The 23208-nt window shown below is 31.3% G+C and overlaps 1 protein-coding gene across 1 annotated transcript in view; it reads right to left on the bottom strand.

Moving 5' to 3' along the window:
• LOC117181333 (ubiquitin conjugation factor E4 A) overlaps positions 1 to 17282 on the bottom strand; it is a 58399-nt gene extending 41117 nt beyond the window's left edge. The window contains exons 1-5 of the mRNA XM_033373894.1: positions 16962 to 17282; positions 4880 to 5433; positions 4248 to 4634; positions 3840 to 4166; positions 3552 to 3745 (exon numbers count right to left, since the gene is read on the bottom strand). Of these exons, the coding sequence (XP_033229785.1) occupies positions 3552 to 3745; positions 3840 to 4166; positions 4248 to 4634; positions 4880 to 5389 (1418 nt within the window). The 5' untranslated portion in view covers positions 5390 to 5433; positions 16962 to 17282. The remainder of the gene's footprint in view (positions 1 to 3551; positions 3746 to 3839; positions 4167 to 4247; positions 4635 to 4879; positions 5434 to 16961) is intronic.
• Positions 17283 to 23208: the final 5926 nt, after the last annotated feature.

Raw genomic sequence — 23208 nt, 5'->3', positions numbered from 1 at the left:
GCTGCGAAAAGTGCGATAGCTCAGGGTGTTTCTCGCACCACAGAGCATGCAGCCGTGCCATGTAACCCCGTTCACGGGCCACGCTCGCATCGTAGCAGTCTAACAAGTCGTGATTCAGTTGCTCTGTCCACCCAAAGGTCACGAGATCCCGCCGATCCATCGCATTGAATCCATTTTCATTGGCTCCCCCAGCTCTAGATTGTCGGCACTGTTGGACGACCCATTGTCGGGACCCCTGCGCGTTCTGTTGTTTTGAACCGCACTTACTGCAACTATGTTTGGTGTTGTCATTGTTGTTCCCACGAGAAGCTAGGGAAAGGGGTTCGTCCATCCTTATAGAGCCCCGCATGCAAGGATAAGGCTGCGTACTCTGAGAGGTCGCCCGGTATCCCAGAGTCACCGTTCTAGACACCTCACCCAGGTGCCATTCAGCTTTCGGCACGCTTTCACACCTCCGCTTGGGGGTTAATGCCTTCGGGACCACTCCCGGACAATTGTCCGCGACTGCCTATTCATTTTTGTAACCATATTCAGCAGAAACCCTTGGTAAAGCGACCCTCTATCCGCAACCCGAGGACGCGTTCGGTGGCTTTGTCATAGGCCCTTCAGTTTGATTCTAGAGGAATCAAAACCGAACCGAATAAAAACACAGGGTGTTTATAAAGTCCCAGGAAGGTTGTATATTTCCTCAGGCAAAATATTTTTTAAAAAAGTGAAAATCAATCCTGAAGTAAATTTCAACGAGGAATTCAGTGGTGACCTTCATTTTGACCTTGAATTTAACCTTCATGGCTTTTTGAAGGTCAACTTTGTTTTTTTTAATGGAAACCCCCTTTTTACATCTACAATAGATAGAGCGGATAATTCTACGTTCAGGTACGTACCCAAGTCATAGGTCAATTGTAACGTGCAAGGTCAGTTAGAGGTTATTTGAAATTAACAAAGTTTTCCAAGAGGTCAGTGCAATTCCTTAAGTAAAATTCAACGAGAAATTTATTGGTGAGCTCTGTATTGATCTTGGTGATGATCTTCAAGGTTTTTTTTAAGCAGTTTACGTTTACGTTTAGCATTACCCAGGAACAACGACCTGGACGTAGTAAATTCTGTTCCCTTTGGGGTGCTTGATTAGCGTGAGTCCCCTTGCCTCTCATGTTTCGGGGCGCTTGATTAGCGTGAGTCCCCTGCCTTGCACGGTTCGGGGTGCTTGATTAGCGTGATTCCCCTTGCCTCTCACCCTTCAGTGAAGATGTTCGAACTGAAAACCTTGAGCTTCTTGACAAAAAGCTATGCGATTGTAAAAATGAGTTACAGCATTACGAATCATCTCCCTATCAATCAAAGTAGCCTTTGCAGAATCCGATTCTGCAATTCGTCTAAGCTTTGCAGTTGCGTTGAGTATACTTTACTCTTTAAATAACCCCAAAGAAAATAGTCGAAAGGCGTCAGATCAGGAGATCTAGCAGGCCACTCAATTTCGCCTCTTCTTCCAATCCACCTTTGAGTACAATTTTGGTACTTGGTACAATTTGGTTTCTGAGAAGGTCTTCATATGCACGGGCATTGAGATTACCATCGATGAAGAAAGGGCCTATCAATGTATCATTCAAGATACCGGCCCAAACATTAATCTTTTGTGGATATTGTGTGTGACTCTCCAACATCCAGTCAGGATTTGTGCCGGACCAATATCTACAATTTTGCCTGTTAACTTCACCTTTTAAACCGATAGTAGATTTATCTGAAAATACTCATCACTAACTCGACGTAAACTAAGGTGTGGGCTTTCAACAAATGCTTGGGCTATGTCCATGTGCATCTCCTCAGATCCTTCAAATTTTGGCCGACCAGTTCTCTGAAGGTCCTTGATAGATCCATAATTCATAAAGCGCCTTACAGTTCTTTCAATTGTTGATTTTGAGACAGGATTTAAACCTTCTCCATTAGGAAAAGTGCGATTAAAAAGCAAAAGAACTTGATCATAAGATCGAACTCGATTTCCCCAACCACGCATCATAAATACAGATACCCTCTCTCGTTCCGAAAGTTTAGCTTGCGCCATAATAATCTTTTAGCGAAAGATAGTAAGTATATACTCGTAATACGTAAATTTAGTTTCGATTCGAAATATTCTTATGGAAAAACGGTATAGGACTTATGGTATCGCCTTAGGTATCGAAAAACCGTATAGGACTGTATAACTCTTCGGGCAGGAACAGAACTCTCACCAGGACACCTGGAACTTTTAATGAAAAATTTCCTTATGATTTTACAATATTTAAAACGCTGTAACCAAGATCAATACAGAACTCACCAATTAATTTCTCGTTGAAATTTGCTTCAGGAATTACACTGACCTCTTGAAAAACTTTATTAATTTCAAATAACCTCTAACTGACCTTGACCGTTACAATTGACCTATGACTTGGGTTCGTACCTGAATGTAGAATTTTCCGCTCTATCGATTGCAAATGTAAAAAAATGGGGTTTCCATTTAAGAAAACAAAGTTCACCTTCAAAAAGCTATGAAGGTCAACTTCAAGGTCAAAATGATGGTCACCATTGAATTCCTCCTTGAAATTTGCTTCAGGAATTACCCTGACCTCTTGCAAAACTTTGTTAACTTCAAATAACTTCTAACTGACCTTGACCGTTACAAATGATCTATGAATTGGGTCATGGCGGCCTACGAAAGAATAATGTGATGATCCACCAATGTTTATTGTTAATATAACATTCTTATAAGGCCAACATGGAAGCCAACATATCTTTTCAACTTCTTATTTTTTAGCTATTTTAACTTTGACTAATTTGACAATTATAGCATAAGCAAACAGTTTTTATTTCATTAACTTGACATGGTTCACTCCATAAATTTAACAAGGACTATCTCCGTCGAATTATTACATGGCTATGTATATAGTTGTATTTCACTGAAGAGGCCCTCCGTCGAAGGGTGAAACATCTATTAATAAAGAGATTTTTGAACCAGTATAGCGACAATTTAAAATCTATTATTTGAATTTTTTACCTGGTCGACACTCACTAACATCAACTAATTATAATTTTATATTGAAAAGTCAGTCGCCCCAAGCACCCCGTCAGATATTTCGTATCTCCAGTACTGCGTACGTCGCAGAGGAGAGCCTCTAGCACGCGTCTACCACCACCCTCGCTCTCCAGGTAAAGTAGTGGTATAGAAAATGTCACTTATTTTACCTTATAACAGAATGGGGAAAAATATCCTTTGGAAAAGCAGCGAAATGTAGCCAATATTTTCAAAACTTTTGTAGTTCTCTATCAAAAAAGCCAATAGAATTCACTTTGAAACTCAATAGCAAGTATAAACAATAAAACCATTTTCTAACGAAATATAATGCTACTTTTGCATACGCTTTAATATAGTACACTTTTAGTCAAAAATTCTTATCTGAGTTATTTGTTGCCAGTTTTTATCAATTAGAGATAACACGTTTGAAATATTTTCTTTATTTAGAAAAGCTGATACGATCCAAAATAAAATATGTAATATCTAAGGAAAGATTAGAAATTACCTTAACAATTTTTCTAACATAACTCGATGACCAAGATCCAGAGCTCGATGGGTGAGGAAAAAACACTCCGTGACAAAACCAAACTTTTCAGCAACGGGCCTTATTTCTCCTTCAGGCGTAGGAACCAGGCAAGTTTCTGAACTCATTCCTTTCAGGTGCAAACCACGAATTAAACATTCTTCCTCATTTTTTGCCTACGTGAAAGAAAAATCATTCATGAATGTCTCCCTATTTTGGTAATGCTTTGCATATAATATTTTCTGCAAAATTGAGATAATCTTCTATTACCTCTGCTGCGCAATAAGTGGGGTCAATTTTTAAAATTTTTGGATCATTTGCTTTCGTGCAAAATGGTTGGCATAATTTCAGCAAAATAATCTCTAAATTTAACATAAATCCGTCAGAAACTGATGGAACACTTTCCATACCATCGTCGTTGTGGGCACTCCAAATTTTTCCTCGACTAGCATTAGCATGTAAACAATCTCCTATCCATTTTAAAGTAATGTGTCGAGTTTGTGATGTACATTTTAAAAGAAGATGAAAAAGTTTAAATACTCGTTCGTTTAAGTTGATTAATGCGGACCAAATTGTTCCGTCAATGGTTGTAGTGGCCTGAACAATGTTTTAGTCATGGGGTGCTTCAAATTCTGCTACTTGTTGAAATAAAAAAAATAATTGAATATAAAAGGTTACCTGTTGTAAAGGATTGTCGAAAAACTCAAAAGGTGCATCAATAGTTTTAGGGAGGCAACTAAGATTCAGCAAAGCTCCCAACAAAGTATCAGCATATGCTTTGCCAGAATTACTTTTTGGAGTGCTGTATATAATCAAGCACTGAGCTAAAGGTTCTATCGCCGCAAATATTTGTAAAATGTCAAACCAATATGGATGAAAAATAAGGCGTTTGCTGTTAGCTACCTCCAAGTATATTATATCAAGCATAGGCTTAAAGGATTTACTAATGGCATCCTGATTATCTTCTTCATGGTCCAAAGATAATTTTTCAATTACACCTGAGGTGAATGAAGAGACTTTTTCAGTTTCTTCCAGAGTCACAAGTTTTAAATAGTCCCTATAAATCTAAAAACAGTATTAGTTAAAAATATCCACCGTGCCAACTGAGGAAATGGAGAACAAGGAAAAGTAGTAGAAAGGAATAGATGATAGCAACTAGGAAAGAAAGTCATTTGAAGGAATTTGGATAGTATCAAAATGTATATTAAAGATTATTTAGTGGTAGAGGTGAAAGTTATGTAAGTCTTTAACGAAAACATAATAAAGAGATTTTAACTAATAATATGAATGTTATTATGAGAGAAACAAACTTCCTGGTCCTCGTAAACGTCAGGCTCCTGTAGTGCAGTTCCAACATTCCTAAAAATTATTTGACGAAGTTCTTCAACGGAGTCGACTAATTCGTTATCTCTTTCATATGCTTGAAGTCGACAGTAACTGTCGAAAAGGTAAATTATAATGCTGACTTCAATAACGTGTTGATCGATTATATAATCTTTAGAGGCTCCATTTACTAGTTTAGATATTGGATTGCGCAACATTAAGCGTTCGAAAACGGCGTGCTCTAAGGAATCTGTTTCTATGTATACTAATGGTTTATCATGCTTAAATTTAATCCTTTCTTGTAAGGTAATACAGAATACATCAGCTATAAACTTCTGGAGTCGTTGCTCTTTCAGACCATTTTCAGAAATATTTGAATGCTTTTCCGAAGATCTACTTTCATCTGATAGGATTTGGTGTTGAGAAGAAAAAGAAACGGCATCGTTGACCGTTGAGAAAAGTCCAGCAAATGGATTACTATTTACATTGTTGCTCATCTTGCTGATTTTTTATTTTGTATAGTACAGATGCATTATTTACACTGCAAATAAATTAGATGTGTAATTAACAATATTCATAGTAATTCTATAAATAGGTATATCTATCATAACACATTACAAATCTTTCTATATCATAGAATAATTGAAATATATTAATCGACTTTTTCAAAGTTTAAAATTCAATATCTAGAGCGTAAGGGAGAAAAATATTCCAAACTTTGAAATGAAAATGTTTGTTTATAGAGTGAAAGTTATTCTGTATTTTATGAGATTTTTGAAGCATTGTTCGTAGACATGGTTATCTGGTTAAACACATGTGATGGGTATAAGTATACCCAAATTTTATTTCCCCTAATGTTTATTGTACGAAAATCTATATATCTTTTGAAATACATTTATATCACAGATGCTGGCGATCTGAACAAAATAGTTTCGGTATAAACAGCCAGATTTGTGTGGTCCATATTAGACAAACGCTAGGGTGAACCAACTAAATTTTTTTGCTAAAGTGCAACATTTATAACTGATTAACGGTGTCCTGTATTCCCAAAAAGAATCAGTTTCCATCGGTTAGAGGGAGAATAAACCAAACTGTTTAAAACAAATAATAACTGTTTGATTTAATGAGATGTTAGTTCTTAAAGACGAAAAATAATATTTAGTGATAAGTATCATGGTTCAAGCGATTCAAGAACAAAAAATAGAAGTCACACGTGAATAATTATTAATTCTTTAAACAATTAAAAAATGTTTCTAATGAAAAATATTGGTATTAAAATTGATTAACTTATGTCATTGAATCTAAAAAATACTAATATTTTTTCTTTATGGGAACCATTTAAAGGAGATGATATTTTTGTGTTATTTTTTAACAAGTTGGACACAAGGAAGTTGACCACGATTTTCCAATTACTCAAGGAATTTAAAAATCCTAAAGGATTTCCAAAAGTAAAAACTTGCCCACAAATAATAAGAAAAAAAGTCGAAGTCAACAACATTGCTCTAAGTATACTCAATACTTTTTTATAACTCAATACTTTTTTAAGTCTTAGCAACTAGAATGTAAAGAAATAGTTGGGCAGCAAGAAAAAAATCACTAATTTCCTTATATTAGCAACCGTCCTTAAAAAGTGACAGCAGCTCCCTGTAGAACCGCGGTAAATCACACTTATGACCACGTCTCAAGATCGTGAGATGTATATACAGGGTGGACACGTTGGGGCTTACCAAAAAGTATGCAACTCGACTAGAAATCCTAGTATCCCTTCTAGAAATAATCGACTGGAAACGATTTACAACGATTAAGAGTGATCAAAAGTTGAATAAGTTTAAATAGGGTGGTTTCCAAAGTCAGATATCATTTTTACAATAAATGGATCTTATAGTTTATAAAATTTTAATTTTAAAAACGCCCATTAAATATTTTTACATATTATTTACTATTTTTAATTTAATATTGAAATATGAATTTTCTATCACGACGTCGATTGGAGGGCCCCTTTGACGTCAAAGGGGTCGGATTTTCCAACAATCACAGCTCAATGTTCTCAAATATCTTTTTCTGTGCGGATCTTTTGTTTTGGTTATGTGTACATCGAAAATATAAGTCGCAAAATATTGCTTTAAAAAATGTCAGAAGAGGGTTCCGTAAAAGCCAATGTCATAAATCTACCGAAAATAGATATGTTTATGGTATGTATAAAGAATTAATTGAAAAAGTGCTTAAATGGAGTTATGTTTACTGAACAATTCGTAAATATGTAGGATTTTAAAATGTGTTAATAATTGTACTTAATTCTTTCCTTTCACATAAACCTTAACAAACAAAGCTATAAAATCAAAATAGTCAGAATTGGTAACAGAACGTGGCCTAACCTCTTTATCATGAGTTTCGTTAGTTTTCATGATAGATAATTATGAGAACATCTGAGTTACGTGACATCCACGTGACACCAATTTGTCTAAAATCGTGAAACAACCCTATTGTTGCTGATTGTGTCAATTGTTTCCAATCGTATTTAATCTTATTTAATTGAGTAAATGCACTTGCATGCATTGTACCCTGTGCAGTTTTCCTTTATAACACACATGACGCGCGCCCTTTTATTGGTTCGAAATTACATTTGTAATAATTTAACAAAAATTTTAAGAACAGAAATTAGAACGTTTGTTCGGGCGGTATACCGAATTAAAAATCGATAGTATCTGAGATATAACAACATGGAAAAATCATGCCGTTTCATGGATGTGTGAGTGATATAGTGTGATTATCAAGTAGTAGTTTAAATTAGAGGTTTTATTGTTGTAAAACGTTTATTTACTTCCTTTTATTTTCACATTGTTGACATTCGTTTGTTCGAAAGAGTAAAAAAGTGCTTTCAGGATGGCGCCAATATTTTAAAACTCAGACCAAATAAATTGTAGGTAACTCATTCAAATTTTTTAAATTTTTAATAGAAAAACTTACCCAATACTTTTAAGTTTTTTTCAACAGAAGAATGTTCAATTTTTAAATAATTTTGATTTGAAATTCTTGAAAGAGTCTAGTTTTGAATATTTAAAATAGGTTGAGTGACCCAGTGGCTGAACAGTCACTGATATATAAATATAACCTTTCAAAATTAAAGTTTTTATGAATTTCTATATATTTAAAACCTTGAAACAATTTTGAAGAGTTTAATATACAATTCATGGCAGTAAATTCTTGTAAATAATTTTAAAAATTTCTTGAATGTGAAGCATCATCGATTATGGTGCGTGATGGTGAGAAAGTCGTCGACCATTATAAGGTACGTGCCTAAGCAACTCCTTGTTTACACTGTTTCACAAAATAATTCTTTAGCTTTTCTGCATCAAAGTTGTGCTGTTATAGTTCTAAGATATTATTATTAATTTCTCACAAGGTTTATTTCACAAAAAGTACGTTTTTTATTACTAAATGAGTGTTCACGTACTGGACTTTTAAATTGTCCGTGTTCCAGTGAACGAACGCTGTGTTCATTTATTGAAGCAAAACTGTCACCCCGCAGGTTCAGTGAATGAACAGCAGGTGACTGAGACCTGGCTGTTGTTTCGTTACATATAAATAAGTTTGTTTCAATTAATGTGACTATAAATATCGAAGCTATAAATATAAATATAAACTATAAATAGTTATAGTTTAAATGTATATTTTTGTGGTTAGGACATCAAAAAAGTATGCACGAACTAAATTAGAGGTAAGGCAACTTTGAGGTTAGAAATTTAATGCTTTTTTTGCATTTAGAAAACGTTGCTTAACTTTAAAAAAACATTAATTCGTGCTAGGTACTACTGCGCACTAGTCAATATATATTTATAAATGTTTAAAGAATTTCCGTTTTTACAACAATGTGATTTATAATTGTATTTTCTAATTTTACCTAAAGCAACATAGTCAGGTGTTGTATTACAAATGTTATGTGTCCTAAAAATCGCAGTTTTCTATTGTAGTCACTAGATAAGAGTTATCTATTTTTAAACGAAAAGTTGTATTTTTGGTAAGGTTAAAAGAACTGATAGAAATGTTTTAAAAATATTGCAATAAAAAATTAGGAAAAATTAACCTAGTTCTGTGTTCAACTTTTGTATTCCCTCCTTTCTTTATATCTAAATGTCTTGTGGTTTTTATTGAAATAATATATTTAATGAATTTCGTAACGCCTTCTAATATTTTACATTATTTAATTGTTCATTTTGTAATGTACCTATGTAATTTTATACCTAAATCCTAATTCTAATTTGTAGTGATCATAGTGTTCATTCACTGATGCTCTACTCTTCATTCATTGGCTCACAGCGTTCATTCACTGGTGTTTTCGTTAATTTTGCACTATTTAATTATTTTTTATAAAGCTTTTTGGTACAAAAAAATTCTTTATCGGATTATGAAATTTGAACCCTTAAGAATCTAATTTGAAAAGTTTTGTAAGAATAATCAATTATTATAATGTGAAATGGACAAGTTGTAATCAGTGACTTCTTCAAGGGCATGTGATACTTATAGTTTCCCCGGATTTTTTCCACAAAAATGAAAATTTGTATCGGGGATGCTATAAAATAGCATAACGAACGTCCCGGACTCTTTTTCGAGGAATAATAACAGAAAAAATGTATTGTGCTAAATAAAAATTGTATGCATATGCATTATTTTGAGGTTACGTCATTTTTCATCTTTGCCTTTCAGATAATCTGGAAATTATTTATGAAATAAACTTTTTTGATTGTCTGCAAACACGGTTAGTTCTGGGAGATTAGTTACTATGTTTATTTGTAAGTCCAAAGTTTTCGTCCAAAAATATTGTGTAGTTTGGAAGTAACGCTCGGGTGAATTATAACACACATAACCTCGAAATATACACGCACGCTGTTAGCAATATCGAAAATTTTTTGATAAAAAAACACAAAAAAAGTGTGTGGGGACGTCCGTTAGCATGTTCGCTATCATTTTCCAGATTTTGAAGGCAAAATATTTCTTATCCTAGGAAAAAAGCCGGGGAAATCTAACACTGAAAAAATCGACACTATTTCCTAAGCGCTATGCAAATTAATCACATTTTGCTCTATTAAAACTTTTTTAAATTAACCTACAAAAAAAGTGTGTGGGGACGTCCGTTAGCATGTTCGCTATCATTTCCCAAAATTTTAAGACAAAATATTTATTATTCTAGAAAAAAAGCCGGGGGAACCTAAAACTGGTAAAATCGACAGTTTTTTAAGTATCACATGACCTTAAGTGTTCATTCACTGGGTCACTCAACCTAGTCCATTTGTAATATTTAAAATATTTTGGTTTATCTATGCCTAATCTTACAATCATAAACTTTCATATAAAAGTATGGACATTTTTTTACATTCCAGGACATCAAAAAATAAGATGCTAAAATTAAAAAATGATTAAGTTTAAAATTAAGCAGCTTAGGAGCCTGAATTTTCAAATGTTATTTTTTAACTCTGAATTTGTATTTATTTGAATCCATTCGCAACTAGGTGGTTTGTAATTTTTACACACATTACTGAACGTTAGAATTCGAAATAGCTAGTTTTAAATGTTTTAGTTATATATTTAAAATACTCCGTGTTCAAGAAACTTCCACTTTGAATGGTTTAATTTGGAATTTAGTCTTAAATCATTTAAATAAAAAAGTTTTAGCTTTAAAAACTTAAACTTTGAGTTTTATTCTGTTCTTCTATTCTGTGTACATTTTTAAAAACTAGGAAATGATTACAAATTTTTTCTTCGATTTTAGTGGCTACCTTGTGAATAATACAAAGATATCTGTTCAAATGAGAAAGTTGAATTTGAAAATTTTTTTTATTGTAAGATGAATCTATGTGTTAATAATGGCTAAGAGTTAACAATTGAGACCTTTTCATTATAAGAAAATCTTTTATCTTTAATAGTATTTTCTAATACTTTAACTTCATTCAATCAATAACAGCATGGGATTTTTTTAATAAAAAAGTAATACTTCAATCGATTTTCTCAAGTTACACGTTTAAAAAATATTCGTTTAATTTTTTTTATATCTCTACCGATTTTAAAACCTATAACCCTTTATAAAATGTTCACCACAATAAACGATCTAAGAGCACATAATAAAAATAAAGAATAAACAAATATGCCATCACTAGCCAAAATCCAAGTCCCGATTTGAAACAATTGGAAATGCAAAATACTCAATCGTTGTCAATCGTTTTGGCACAATTTAAAAACACGATTCGGAACGATTAAGATATTATTTCTATCTATTCTTATTAATCTCAATTGATCATTTCTAGAGGGGATACTGGATATAAAATAACTTTGTACTTCAGGATTTCCTTAAAATTTAAATAAATGTAAATTACTATTATAATTTAACAATTCTGTAAAAGATTAATCTATTTATAAACTTTTAATAATCACAAAAATATGATTGAATTTTACATCCCTAAATCATACAGCGAGCTAACATAACCTCTAAATCAATATCAAGCTCAACAAGCATGTGCAGCCAAATCTATTGATTAATATAAAAGTTCTTACGTAAATAATCGTAGATATGGATAGGTTGGGGCGAGATGAGCATAGTTATCCTTTTCAAGTCAGTATTCAAAATCTGCTAATTCATTGCTTGAGAGTAAAACGTTATATGTATTCTACATGTTTAATTCAAATTTTGTCAAGATGAAAGTAACTAAGAAAGTATATGCGGAATTAGAAAATAAAAACGAAAATAAAGAACTAGTGCGCTTAGCTCATATCACCTCATGCCTAGGGCGGGATAGGATATTGAAGTATTTAACGTTAAAATGATGCAATCCTGAAACATAACCTCTACTGTAATTAACACTACAAAGAGTAAATAAAAACACGATTTATACCCACATATATTTTAATAATTGGGTTACAGAAATAAATATAGCAATTTTTCGACTTATCCATGTACATTGACGCAGAAGAAGTTAAATTGTACAATACGGAAACTCCCAAATACTAGAATTGTCTACTATATCACTACATTACACTGAATTTCATATATGACACGCTCAGGACAAAAGCGAGTGCAAAAGCGAAGTAAAAACACGCGAGAGCAAAAACGACCTAAGAATCGGCGAGAGGTAAAACGACACGAAAATGAAGCGTGAAGCTTTCCCTCACTTTGCTGCTGCGAAGACCAACCTCGTGTAAAGCCGAAAATGCGCGAAAACGAATCCGAGCTCGCCTGACTTTATGAATGATGATCTAATCAGCTGCTCCTCAAGTTCATTCTGGTTTTAAAAGCCTGAGTTACCATAGAATTATCAAATTTGTTGTGAAGAGGAAAATAAACTTTACTGTACGTAAATATATCTAGCGGGCAAGATTTTAGGGCCTTACATAACTATAAATAAATTTTTTAACTGCAAATTTCAGTTTATACTCAAGTTTCCACTTGAAAAAATTAATTTTCAACGCGAAAATACGAATTTTTCAACGAGACATGAATTTATGAATGAAATAGATGAATTTTCAAACAAGAATAATAATTTTATACCCAAGAAGATGAATTTTCAAGTAAAAATATAATTTTTCGAAAAGAAAAGTTTCCAAAAATATTGTTCAATTTTCAATTTTACAAACGAATTTTAAGTTAAAGCAAAAATATTGAATAAAAAATGGACTAGTTAAATGTTTGGACACAAAATTGAATTTTCAACAAAATAGTTCAATTTTCAAACAAAGAAATTACCTGTCAAGTAAAAAAAGTTTAATTTTCAACAAAAAATGGAACAGTTAAATTTTGAGTTTAAAAACTTCATTTTGAACAAAAGAAAGTAAATCGAATTTAAAACAAAAAAGGGAAATTTTCTAACCGTGCGAAAAAAACTATTACTCACAAAAAAAAACAAAGTTTTAACAAAATGTTAAAATTTTCAAGCAAAAAATTTAATTTGTAAACAAATAGTTTAATGTTCAAGCCAATAATTTTCTACCGAAAACCTAAATTCAATATTCAAAAAATCAAGCTTGTAACAATAAATTTTTTTTTAAATATGCATTTTCAACGAAAAAATAATTCTTAATTAAAATAGATGAATTTTTAAACAATAAGAATAATTTTCTGCCAAAAAGATGGATTTTTATCTGAGAAAGATCAATTTTCAAGCAAAGAACAAAATTTAGAATAAAATAGTTCAATTTTCCAAATCAATTTTTTAAATGAAATTGATTTTCTCTAAAAACAACCAATTTTAAGGTAAACACGAAAGCAATTTTCAACTTTAGAAATGAATTTTTATTTAAATAATAAGTATTCCACCAAAAATGGAATAGTTAAAATTTTCGGATAAAAAATTGATTTTTCAACAGAGTGATCCAATTTTCGACGAATGAAGTTAATTTTCAACTAAGAAAGATATATTTAACAACAACTGGAACAGTTAATTTTCAGTTAAAAAAATTGTTTAAAAAAAATCGAATTTACACAAAATAGTTACATTTTCAACCAAAGAAATGAATTTAAAAACATGAAGATACTTCCAAAAAGACAAATATTCATCAAAATACATGAATTTTGAACCATACAGTTGAATTTTTAACTGAAAAAGTGTTTTATCCAAAAATGGATTAGTTATAGTTTCAGCAAAAATATGACTATTAACCGAAAAAAGAAGTTATAAAAATATTAAAATTTTCAACAAGAACGAAATTAATTTGCAACGGAAGGGTGGAATTTAAAACCCAAGAACGGAATTTCCAACTAAAAATGTCAAAATGAAGTACTTTAACAGAAAAGTTGACTTTTTTTTGAAAACAGCTGAATTTCCAAGCCAAATACCTGAATTTCTAATAGCAAAGTTCAGTTTAAGCCAAATAAAAAATTTTCAACACAAAAAGGTGAAACCTCAATCAAAAAAATGTAATACTAGACTTTTCAAATTAAAAAGGATTGTATTCAATAAAAATAAATTGGACTTTCTTATTTGTTTCTATAAAGAATTCAGTTTGCATTTAAGACGAAGAACGAGAACAATTGTTTTAAATAAACATTTTAATTTATTGAGGTCTAATGTTATGCTGTCGACTAATGTAGTGAAATAGTTTTTTTGTAAATAGAATGATTATTTTTAATCTACTTATTTAACCTTTTTTTTAGAAATAGAATATTTTGGTTACAAAATTCTCTTTTTGTATGTTATTCGTGTGTTAAAATTTAACGTTTTCACTGAAACCTTGAGTATAAAATGCAATTTTCAGTTAAAAAGTGTTTTTTTTTCAGTTGAAAGTTCGTCTTCTTGGTCGAAAGTTTTTCTTCTTGTTTGAAAACTGATATTTTTGGTAAAAAATCATTATGTTTTCATTCAAAATTATATTTTTAGCTGAAAATTAAACTATTCCATTCCTGGCTGAAAAATCTTTTTTAGTTGACAAATTCAACTATCTGGTTAAAATTTTTTCGTAAATTCGTTATAAAAAAAATTTTCATTGGAAATGTTACGATAGCATTCATGGTTGAAAATTCGTCTATTTTATGGATAATTCGTTTTTTTTGTTGCAAATACATTTTGTTGAAATTTCCTTTTTTTAGAAAAATATTTGTTTGAAAATTACTTTAATTGTTTAAAAATTCCTTGTTTTTTGGTGAAAATGGAATTTTGTTTTAGTTGAAATTTCGGCTTTTTCGTGAAAAATTATTTGTTTGAAAATTCTTCTTTACGCTTGGAAATTAATTTTTTTGCATTTTTATTATTTTTTTTACTAAACATGTAACAGTTTTATTTTTTGTTAAAAATTAATCTTTTTTAATTCAAATTCAAGTATGTATATGGTTAAAAATCCATCTCATTGGTAGAATATTAATCTTGTTGTTAGTGCATTCACTTCTTTGTTTAAAAATCTAATTATTCTGTTGTAAATTCAATTCTTTTCTTTTTGTCCAAAATTAACAAATTTAACTTTATTATTTTCACTTAAAAATATATTTTTTTAAATTAAAAAATGTGTTATTTTGTTTACAAGAAAATTCACCATTCTCAGTTAAAAATTTATCTTTTTTTGGTAAAAATTATTACTCTTGTTTAAAGTTTAAATATTTGAATTGAGAATTCATTTATTTCGTTAAAAATGCATTTTTTTATTAAAACTTCTTTTCTGTTGATTTAATATGATTTGTTTATATAAAGATTAAACATTCCATTTTTCGTTAAAAATGTATTATTTTAGTAGAAAATTTCATTAGATTGTTGAAAGTTCATGTATTTTATTAGAAATTAAACTATTTTGCTGAGAAAAATTGTTGTTGTAAAATTATTTTTTAAACTGATAATGTAACCATTTTGCATTGAAAATTTATCTTTTTATTAAATTAGTTTTTTTCGTTGTTTTAAAATTGACTTTTAAAATTTTGGATTTCTGTTTGAGGTAGAAAGTTATTGCTTTAAAAATTGAATTATTTGTTTTCTAATTAAATTTCTTGCCTGAAAAGTAAAATATGTTGTTGAAACTTTCTTTTTGTGGGTAATAATTATTTTTTACTAAAAATGTAACTATGTGGTTGAAAATTCATTTATTTTGTTAAAAATTTGTATTTTTGGAAGAATATTAGCCTTTTTGTCCGTCAATTCATTTATATGTTTAGAAATTTCACTCTTTTGTTGTAAATCGGATTGTTTTTTAAAATTCAAAAATAATCTTCTAAATTTCAAATTTAACTATTCCATTTTTGCTTCAAAATTATTTTTCACCTAAAAATTAATTTCTTTGGTTTGAACTAGTTTGTTAAAAATCCATTTTTTTCATCAGAAAATTTAACTAGTCCATTTTTCGTTTAATACTTATTGTTTTGGCTTAAAATTCGCTTCTTAAGTTTAAAATTGAACAATTTTGTTGAAATTCTTTTTCTATTTGTTAAAAGCTAATTTTTTACTAAAACTATGGCTAAGATATGCAGCACAAAATTTGAAACATTTTAGGCCCTGAAATCTTGCCCCCTATACATATTTACATGCAGTAAATGATATTTTCCTCTTCGCAACAAATCTGATGATTCTATGGTAACTCAGGATTTCCAAACCAGAATAAATTTGAGGAGCAGCTGATTAGATGGACGTCGGGTGAGCTCGAATTCGTGTTCGCGCATTTTCGGTTTTACACGAGGCTGGTCTTCACAGCAGCAAAGTGTGGGGAAGCTTCTCTCTTCATTCTTGTGTCGTTTAACCTCTTGCCAATTCTTAGGTAGCTTTTGCTCTCGCGTGTTTTTACTTCTAGTTAACAGCAACTCATATTATTTTCTAATTCAGAACTATAACAGTGCTGCTGTAATACTTTTCTGAGCATTTTTTTCGACAAGATTAAATTTTTTTAAACGTTTACACCAGAATTAACACAGTGCACAACCTGATTTTTTGAAATAATGCATCCTGACCTACTGAATACTACACTAAGAGGTTATGTTAATGCACGGAAGGAGGTGGCTCATTCCGCCCCATGACACTTTTTAGTCAATTCAAAATAGCACCTGTTTAGGTGTTATAATTATATATAAATCTGTTGAAAACTTAAGTTTTAATAAATAATTTATCAAAATAACAACTGGAGAAACATCTAATATGTAATTTTGCGTGATTCTTGAACTTTCTAAACAAATGCAGAATAGCAGAATACAGCTCATAAAACCTTTAGTATCCTTTTTTTCAAATTTATTCAATCTTAAGCGAAGATTTTTTTAAAAACAAGTTTGGTTACGTTCTTCCTGGTATTAATACAAAAAATCGTTACAAAAGAAATTGCAGCATTCGAGAAAATTGAGTGGCTCATCATACCCCCCACGCTCATCTCGTCCCAACCTACCCTAAACAAATAAGCCTTGACTAACTTGTTTTTGTCGTCCAAGATTACTATTTTCTAACTGTAGTCTACACTTTATTTTGCTACTTGAAATAATGCTTCAAATATTTTAAAGCGATACAAGTTTATTACAAGCAAATAATATTCAAGTACACAAAAATCTGCTGCCTATACCTTATAGAAAATAATTGTTTAAAAACATCATAACCAATATGTTTAGGTACAAACAAAATACTCTACCTAGATGTGATCTTATAAGCTCTTTGAAGTATTCAGTTTAAGTCATTATTGACGAATCATGAATGCCATAATGTACGATGCCTGTATAAAAACTTATTTGCAGTTGAAATTCCGTCGTCATGAGCGATTTCGGATTACGTATGAACTGGTTGAAAAGTATCAACGTAACATTTTGCAATAATCGGTTTTCTATTGACATTCTTCCACCAACTTTCTCTTTCCACGTGAATCGTGACTAGTGGTCCCAACTTTGCCATGTTGAGCTACTGCGCTTGCCCGGTGCAGCGACTCTCATTGGTCACTTTTGGCGCGTGATTCAAGCTGGGTGTAATTAACAATGATTAAAATAAGAATATATACTTATTATAAATTGCACGTTAATATCAGAAATTACGCAAATTGTGATTTAGAATAAGAAAAAAATCAGAATGCGTTTATTTTTAATAATCAATAGTTTTTTTCTAGTTTCATTAACTAATTTTCAAATAAATATATTTCTAACACTTAATATAATATGTACGAATATTCGCATAGTTTCATGTACAAATTTCCAGTGCAAAAAACAATAATACTAAGTCAATACCTGAAAATAACTATTTCAGCTAAACAGTTATTTTTAATTCAGATAAGTTACATAATGAAACTCATAATAAGGAACAAAAATGATCATTGCTGATAATAAAAATCGAGCCAGTGTATTTACACACAACAACCGACCGTACAAAACTTGCGTATTTTAGTTTAGGAAATACAATGCTTTTCAAAGTTTACTTTTTTCCAAATTATTTTGAAAACAGATTTGTATTATTCATTCTATATTTAAAAAAAATTATTTGCTACTTTTAGCTGAACCCAGAGCCAAGGACAGGGACGTATTGGCTATATGGCCCCATTTTCGTTTTTTCTCTTTTTTTTCTTTTTTTTATATATTTTTTCTGAGTAATTATACATTTACTGGTATACATAAATATAATAATAGAGATTTTAATAATATTAAAAAATATCTATTAGTAAATAAAGTTCAAAATTATTGGTGCAGTAAAGAAATCCTATTACTCCTTTTGCTGCTGAATATAATTTGTGGTGTATACTTGCTACCTTGTTACGTACCCAGAATTTCAAAAAATCGCGATGTATAGATTTTTCGCTTTTCTCTGACCAATACCCTAAACCATTTTTATTTTCTATAAAGCGTAAACTTTCTTAAACATGTGGCAGAATGATGTGAATTTTGAGTGCTTCTGAGATTTTGTCGATGCTTTTACAGGGAATCATTTGTTTTGGAGACGGTTAATTCCTCTTATAAGCCAAGAAAAAGTTTTGTTGTGGCCTAAAAAGTTAATCTTCCCTGCCGATAGAAATCTCTGAGTATTCTCAAGCGAGACAGCCTGGCCCATTTGAGTATGTAAGCAGAGTCGATTTGAATGATTTAGTCTCTGAGATTGTTTGAGATATTTGGGTCCTTTTCAAGGACTTTTTGGTGGTCCTTTTAAGAGTGGTACGACGGTAATATAATGTTCCTTTTGTATTCGTCACGTACCGGGCGGGCAGAGTTATTTACAGTAGTTGGCCTCGCTAACCCGACTCTACCTTTTTATATTTCTCTTCAAATTATTAACACTTTTTTTCTAATTGATAAATTTTCTCATTATACTTATTTATAATTATAACTTATATACTAATATACAATTTTCTAGTTGAATTCAATCATGTTTTTTTTTTGGCGTATCTCATTCCATTTACGAGAAACGTTGTATTAATTTCAATTTTCCTTGCCGATGAAAACGCACTGAAAAAGCAAAGAAAACGCACTGGTCAGTGCGTACTCAGTGCTGTTTCTTCAGCATCACCCTGTACCGCTAGTTTTCAATACCTGGGTGAATATAACGTATCTCGTAAATGGAATGACATACGCCAAAATAGACAACATTTTTGAATTCAACTTCAAAGCAGTATATTAGTATACAAGTTATAATTATAAATATATATAATGAGAAAATTCATAAATTAAACAAAAATATTAATAATTTTTTAAGAAAATTCTAAATAGGGGGACGGTTTGGTTGTGGCCAGGTACTGTAAATAACTCTGCCCGAGCGGTACGTGACGAATACAATAGGAACATTATATGACCGTCCCTTTTATACCGTGGGCTGACAACTTAAATGGGAGCGTGATACGGATAAGGCCAATTTTCACATGAGATGTTCGTCTGATGATGAGGAACGTAAAAATGGGTGCCTAGCAGGTGTGAGTGGATGCGTTCACCTGTGGCGACTTGTCAAAGGTGCGAATTTTTGGCAGTTAACTTACGTGACTCGGATAAGGTTGAAAATTGGTGTACATGTAGGGGCTGACATTAGAAACAGCACCTGCGCATTGCTAGGCGCTTACCTGGATGCAAAAGTGTTGCCGGGCGGCTTCGAAGTCGCCGGACATTCAGGTGAAATTTCTTGAAATTGATTTTACAGGAAAAAGTTTGAAAGAAAAGTTGGTACACTCCCAGAGATGCATATTTTTATTAGTATATAATTTTTTGATAAAATTGATATATTTGGAGAAAACATCGATTACAGAAATATCATAACAATAAAAAGCCCTTTTTATTGACAACAAGTGATTTTTTCGAAAATTAATCAGAGACAAAAGGTACTCTATTACAGGTATACTCCAAGAATAATAAGAAATATTTGTTCAAAAGTTAATATTTACCAAGATATTCGCATTTTTCCTTCTTTTGCCCATTTTTTCAATCACCTGCTCTATCTTTAGCAATTTAAAAGAAGGTGTGCTCAAAATTAGTACACGAATAAAGTAAGTCTTATGCAATGAATTGGCGTCAGCCACTTTCGATTAAAACAATAACTTATTCTGCTATAAATAATCATAATCAGTGTCACGTTCTCAGCTTCTGATTATCGTAGAAAGTTGTAATCAAGATGAATATGATTATAAAAATTAAACAAAAAAATCGCTTTACTTTAAAATGCCTATTATTTATTATTGTTAAAGTTTATGTTTTGTCGCGGAGATACATTCGATCTTTATTACCGTGACGAATCTCAAGTTTCCCGGACCCAGTGTGGGCCATTGGCGTAGGCATTACGATTGCATTTTTAATGCTATAGAACTGCATTAAAAATGTAGCACGAAGAATTTGTAATGCCTACGCCAATGACTCACGCTGGGTCTGGGAAACTTGAGATTCGTCACGGTAATAAAGATCGAACGTATCTCGACGACAAAACATAAACTTTAACAATAATAAATAATGGGTATTTTAAAGTAAAGCGATTTTGTTGTTTAATTTTTATAATCATATTCATCTTGATTACAACTTTCTACGATAATCAGAAGCTGAGAACGTGACACTGATTATGATTATTTATAGCAGAATAAGTTATTGTTAATAATAAGATTTTATTAGTGCATAAGAATGGCCTGCTTTTGTTTATATTTTATCTCCAGACGCCAAAATGTTAAAATCGACAAAAACAGACTTGTGATACCATGTACGGAATAAAGCAATTGTGTTATTCCGTAATTCAGTCAACTGAAACCTGACTCTTTGATACAGACTCAACCAAATTAAATTCCTTATTGTATAAAGCAGTCGATATCATTTTAGTTAAGTTCGATTATTATACAAAAATTTTGTCTTGTATAGAAGGATTTTCTCATACAAAATTAATTTTTTTATGTGTAAAACTATATTTATTATATATAATTCACATAATTGAAAAAAGCGTACGCTATTTTTAAAAGCTTTCCCACCTTGTCGGCGCACGCGCGATTATTCCATCAAATATGGCAAGCGCCGGCCGGCAACAAAGAGGTTACGTGTGCATGGCGGGAGTGAACTAGCGAATTTAAAGTCGTGTCCCCCGAAAAAATTCACTCGGTGCTAAACAAAGGTTGCGAAATATTTTGCAACTTGAGAATTGTGCTTCAGTGCAACCTGGCCGGAAAAACACATTTGTGGCAAAACCCCCAAGAGGAGCCAAATATTTGCAAAGTATTTCACTTATAAAAGTCTTGATACAAGCCAGACTTCTTCAGGGTAAGCTATAAATTTACATCTAATTCTTCTCTTTTATCTTAAATTCCTCTAAATTCATTCCCGTTTTATGAAAATTACCAAATATCGAACGGTATCAGACACCATTTAAGGCGGTCGACAAAATATTGAATTACATTAATGCCGGGCAATGCGATTTAATTATTTTTCGGACAAAAATGAAATTGTCACGAATTTAAAGGCACTGAAATGTTCTTTTTTCTTAAGGGCATGCTCTTCGGTGACCACGTGACCAAACTAGTCCCCGGTTATGAACATTTTTTTGGTGTTCACTGTGTCCACACGGATTGATATATCGTATTTAAAATTTGACAGATTAAATAAAAGGCACTAGAGAACGTTTTTATACATCAATATGTTTTTAATTTTAAAGAAAGCTTATTTATAAGTTGATGAAATAGGATATTACCATTCGAGTTATAGTGCTTTGCAGATAATGTTTGGTTTGATGCATTTCACATTTTTTGATTGACGTATATTGAGCACTGACTCAAATTTTGGACTGAATCGTCTGAACCTTTAAAAAAATTAATATAAGCAATAAAATTTGCACATTCGTTGCAAATAAAAAATGTAGCATCTGCACACACGCAATCTATCATTATTTTTGGAGCATTTTTAGCGATTTGTAGCGGAGAAAAATAGAAACTTTGAACGTCGATAAAGTAGAGATTACGTGAATAAGTTCGTTCATGAAATTTTTGAGTAGGGAATGAAATGATTTTCATTTTTTTTGTCCTTACTACGTCCACACGGATTGAGATATTTGTTCAGGATCTAGGAAGTTATACAGAAAGCACTAAGGAACGTTTGTACACATCAAAATGTTTATAATTACCAAGAAAGTTTTCTAGTAAAATACTACAGGAATAGGAAATAAACTCTTAACGTCGATAAAGTAGATGTCTCGATTTAAAAAAATTCAGGAAAATCTTAGAATGTGATACTCGAAAATCCGTCCAAGTCCCATCTTGGTAAATGTGCATCTTCAGAAAATAATTACAATTTTCGAATGGTTATATATTCTTGCGGCTTTTTGTACTGGTGTGAAACAATTATAAGAAAAAAAAAAAAATTCGTCCGTGGGCGAAAGACAAGGCGAGTCCAACGCTGAGTTCCGCCGGTTGGTTCACTGTCAACAATACTTATCAGCTGATCGATTGAACGTCAAGAATTATGGAAGTTGGTTATAAAACTACGACGAGCAAATTTTAGCACATTGCTGGTGTCGCTATGTTTCCAATTTGAAATTTATCTTTTATTTTTAGGACCAAAAAAATTAAAATCATTTTACACAAAAATTTCATGAAACAATTTAATCACTTGATCTCAACTTTATCGTCGTTCAAAGTTTCTTTTTTTCTCCCCTAGAAATCGCTAAAAATGCCCAAAAAATAATAATAGGTTACGTGTGTGCACGTACTTATTTGTTGATTTACAACGAATGTAAAAATTTTATTTCTTATATTAATTTTTTTCAAGGTTTAGACGATTTAGTATAAAATTGGCGTCAGTGCTCAATATGAGCGAATCAAAAAATCTAAAATGCATCAAACCAAAAATGATCTGCAAAGTGCTATAACTCGAATGGCAATATCCTATTCCACTAATTTATAAATAAACTTTCTTTAAAATTACCAATATATTGATGTATACATCAAATGAACAAGAAAATGAAAAACAATGTTAAACAGCCATTTAACGTTCTTTGATAGGATGCGCAGTTTTCGTTTTAGTAGAGAAAACGTAACATAAAAAATCAAAAAATTAAATTCTTGGACAAACGATGCAAGCCACAGAAAACAATAATTAGATAAAAGCTGTTCAAATAATAAAAACATCGACCATTTTTTTAATAATAAGTTTACGATAGTACGAATAGATTTTGTTTTATTTGTAAAAAATTTTAAAACAAAAAAATTAAACTTTTGAAAAAATGACCCGGGCGACTAAAAAAAAAAAAAAGAATTCAATGCTCTTGATATGAAAGTGTTGAATGTAATGCAGAAAAATTCACGCTTTATACAAAATCGAGTGCGAAGCACGAGATACGCGATGAAAATGTGTTCGTTAAAGCCGAAGTAGCTTTTACAAGAAAGAGACCATCAACAAATTGCAGTTGTCGATGTTTTGACCTTTTATTTTGAAAAGGCTGTGCCCAAATGTTGG

This window comes from Belonocnema kinseyi, chromosome 10, assembly GCF_010883055.1.
Source record: "Belonocnema kinseyi isolate 2016_QV_RU_SX_M_011 chromosome 10, B_treatae_v1, whole genome shotgun sequence".
Classification (NCBI taxonomy): domain Eukaryota; kingdom Metazoa; phylum Arthropoda; class Insecta; order Hymenoptera; family Cynipidae; genus Belonocnema; species Belonocnema kinseyi.
The sequence above is the reverse complement of the archived record's forward strand: the minus strand, read 5'-3'. Positions and strand labels throughout refer to the sequence as shown.